Raw genomic sequence first — 2,253 nt, 5'->3', positions numbered from 1 at the left:
CTGGGTCTGAGCTGGCCAGAAGCACATACCTGAAAACTCAGTTAATGGTGGGGACAGTGGGTTTGGGGTGCACTGCATCTGGGGTGTCCACAGGTGCCCTCAGCATCCCATCAGCCCAGCACGGATATCTCCCACTGCCCCCAAGTCCCCTGGGCCTGTGTCACCAGGGAAGGCTGGAGGCTGCCTCACAGCTCAGCTCTGGGTATTTATTTGGGGCTCACATGATCACAGGGGGAAAAACACAGGCTAGGGGGGTCCGGGCAGCAGCTGGTTGATGCTCAAGCACAGGGAGCCCCAGCCTGACAGCATGGTGGAGGGGAGCCCAGCCTGGGGAGCAAGACAAGGGGGAACACTGCCACCTCCAAGCGTTTCATGATGTCTGGGGCTTTTTTTAAACCACAGCCTCTGAACCCCCAGGCATTCACTGGAAATATCTGTGCCGTGTCTGGCATCTCCTTCCCCACATGGATAGGCTCCCTGAGCCCTCCTCAGAGGAAGTGTTTGCACTGGGGAAGGGAAAAAAACTCCTTGGAAAACATTCCTGTTGGGTTTTGTTGTTGTTTGTTGGGGAAAAAAATAATCTCTAGTGAGGTGGTGATGTGGGATGTTGCCCTTCCCTGCAGGCAAACATGAGGAGCAGCAAGTGGAAGGAGGGATCGTCTCCAAGAACTTCACCAAGAAAATCCAGTAGGTATCAATCAGCTTGGCTGAGCTTTGCCAGTCACTGCGCTCCAGCTCACATGTGCAGGGACTGTTTTCATCCCAAAATCTGCCCTTGTGCAGCACATGCCTGGCTGGTTTGGGCCAGAAAGTGATTTCCCAAGGGAGTTAAAGGAGGAGGAGGCCTTTTTTAGTGTGCTCTGTCAGTCTTCTCCATGCCTGGGGCAGCGTCTGGAGCCAGGCAGGGTGCAGGGAGCAGGAGGGATGTGAGGAGCCATCCCCTGGGGTGCAGCAGGGCACGACGGGCTGACACCATGCCAGCCCCAGAGCACATCCCTGTGTGCAGATGTCTATCTGTCGATCTCCATGATGTCAGTCAGATCCCTATCAGGTTGACTCACCCATAGCTCACGTTGGCAACAACACTGGCAAAGGCAAGTCCAGAGGCAGGCGAGCCCTGACCGATGTGGGGGGCAGACCCCTGGCCGCAGGGTGAACAGGGAGAAGCAGCAAAGCCCAGGGCATGGGAAGGGTTTCCTCGACTGGCAACAGCTCAGCTTTGCTTCTCCCTGAAGGAGCCCTGTGCATCCCAAACTCCCACGGGAAAGCTGGGCCAAGCGCGGCACTCCCTGCAGCTCAGCGCTCGGGCTCCTTTTACGGGCAAGGCTCGCGGCTGACGTGGGCTGTGGCACGGCCAGGATTTACTCCTGCTTTGCAGAGGCCTGGGCGGCACAAGCGGCAGTGACATCCCGTCAAACACATCTGCCGGGGAGATTAAACAGAGCTCCCACGGGGGCCAGGCCGGCCGGGAGCCTGCTCTAAATATCCCCGGCACATTCCCAGGCGCTACAGTAATAACAGAGGCTTTGCTGAGCCCCACGCTGGGGCTGCTGCCTTGGCATTGGTGGTTTCCCACACGCTGGGGGTCCTGAGTGGGCTTCCCAAGGGTCAGCGTGCACCAGGGATGCAGTGTGCCCTGCAGCTCCTAAACCATCCCATTTTTCCTCCCCTCCTGCAGGCTGCCCTACGAGGTGGACCCCATCACAGTGTTCGCCTCCTTGTCTCCAGAGGGGCTGCTGATCATCGAGGCACCCCAGATCCCACCCTACCAGCAGTACGGCGAGGGCAGCAGCGGCAGCGAGATCCCCATCGAGAGCCAGGAGGCCACATGTGCCTGAGCAGCCACCTGCAGCCTTCCTGTGCCCTGGCACCCCTTCTCCCCTCTCCCCTCCCCCTGGACCCCACTCCCTGGTCCCCTGTGGCGTGGCATCCTGACAGCCTCCGGCAAGGGTGACGGGTGCCGCTTGCAGGGATGGCAGCACCCATCACCCCAGGGGGACCAGCAGAGAGACAGGGCACACACTGGGTGCCAGGCCACCGTCCCTGAGGGCTTGTAGTGGTCTGAGGTGCCGGTAGAGATTTTGTGCCCACGGGGCCGAGCAGAATGGATGTCCTTACAGTTGTTTGCTCCAAGTGGCTCGGATGGGGTATTTATAACAGCAGCCAAAAAGGGCCTTTTTTTTCTCTAAAATTGACATGGAGACCTGTAGCCCTGTGTCTTTTCCTCCTCCATGAGTTGGTTTTTTTTTTTTA

General features: G+C 58.5%; 1 protein-coding gene across 1 annotated transcript; it reads left to right on the top strand.

Moving 5' to 3' along the window:
* Positions 1 to 623: 623 nt before the first annotated feature.
* On the top strand, positions 624 to 1,838 carry HSPB8 (heat shock 22kDa protein 8; the record flags this gene model as incomplete). Its single annotated transcript, XM_009083126.1, has 2 exons — positions 624 to 687; positions 1,679 to 1,838. Coding segments are annotated over 2 exons (224 nt in total), but the record flags the coding sequence as incomplete, so codon positions are not given.
* Between the last annotated feature and the right edge of the window lie 415 nt (positions 1,839 to 2,253).

Source organism: Acanthisitta chloris, unplaced genomic scaffold (genome assembly GCF_000695815.1).
Source record: "Acanthisitta chloris isolate BGI_N310 unplaced genomic scaffold, ASM69581v1 scaffold31969, whole genome shotgun sequence".
In the NCBI taxonomy this organism is placed as follows: Eukaryota; Metazoa; Chordata; class Aves; order Passeriformes; family Acanthisittidae; genus Acanthisitta; species Acanthisitta chloris.
The sequence above is the reverse complement of the archived record's forward strand: the minus strand, read 5'-3'. Positions and strand labels throughout refer to the sequence as shown.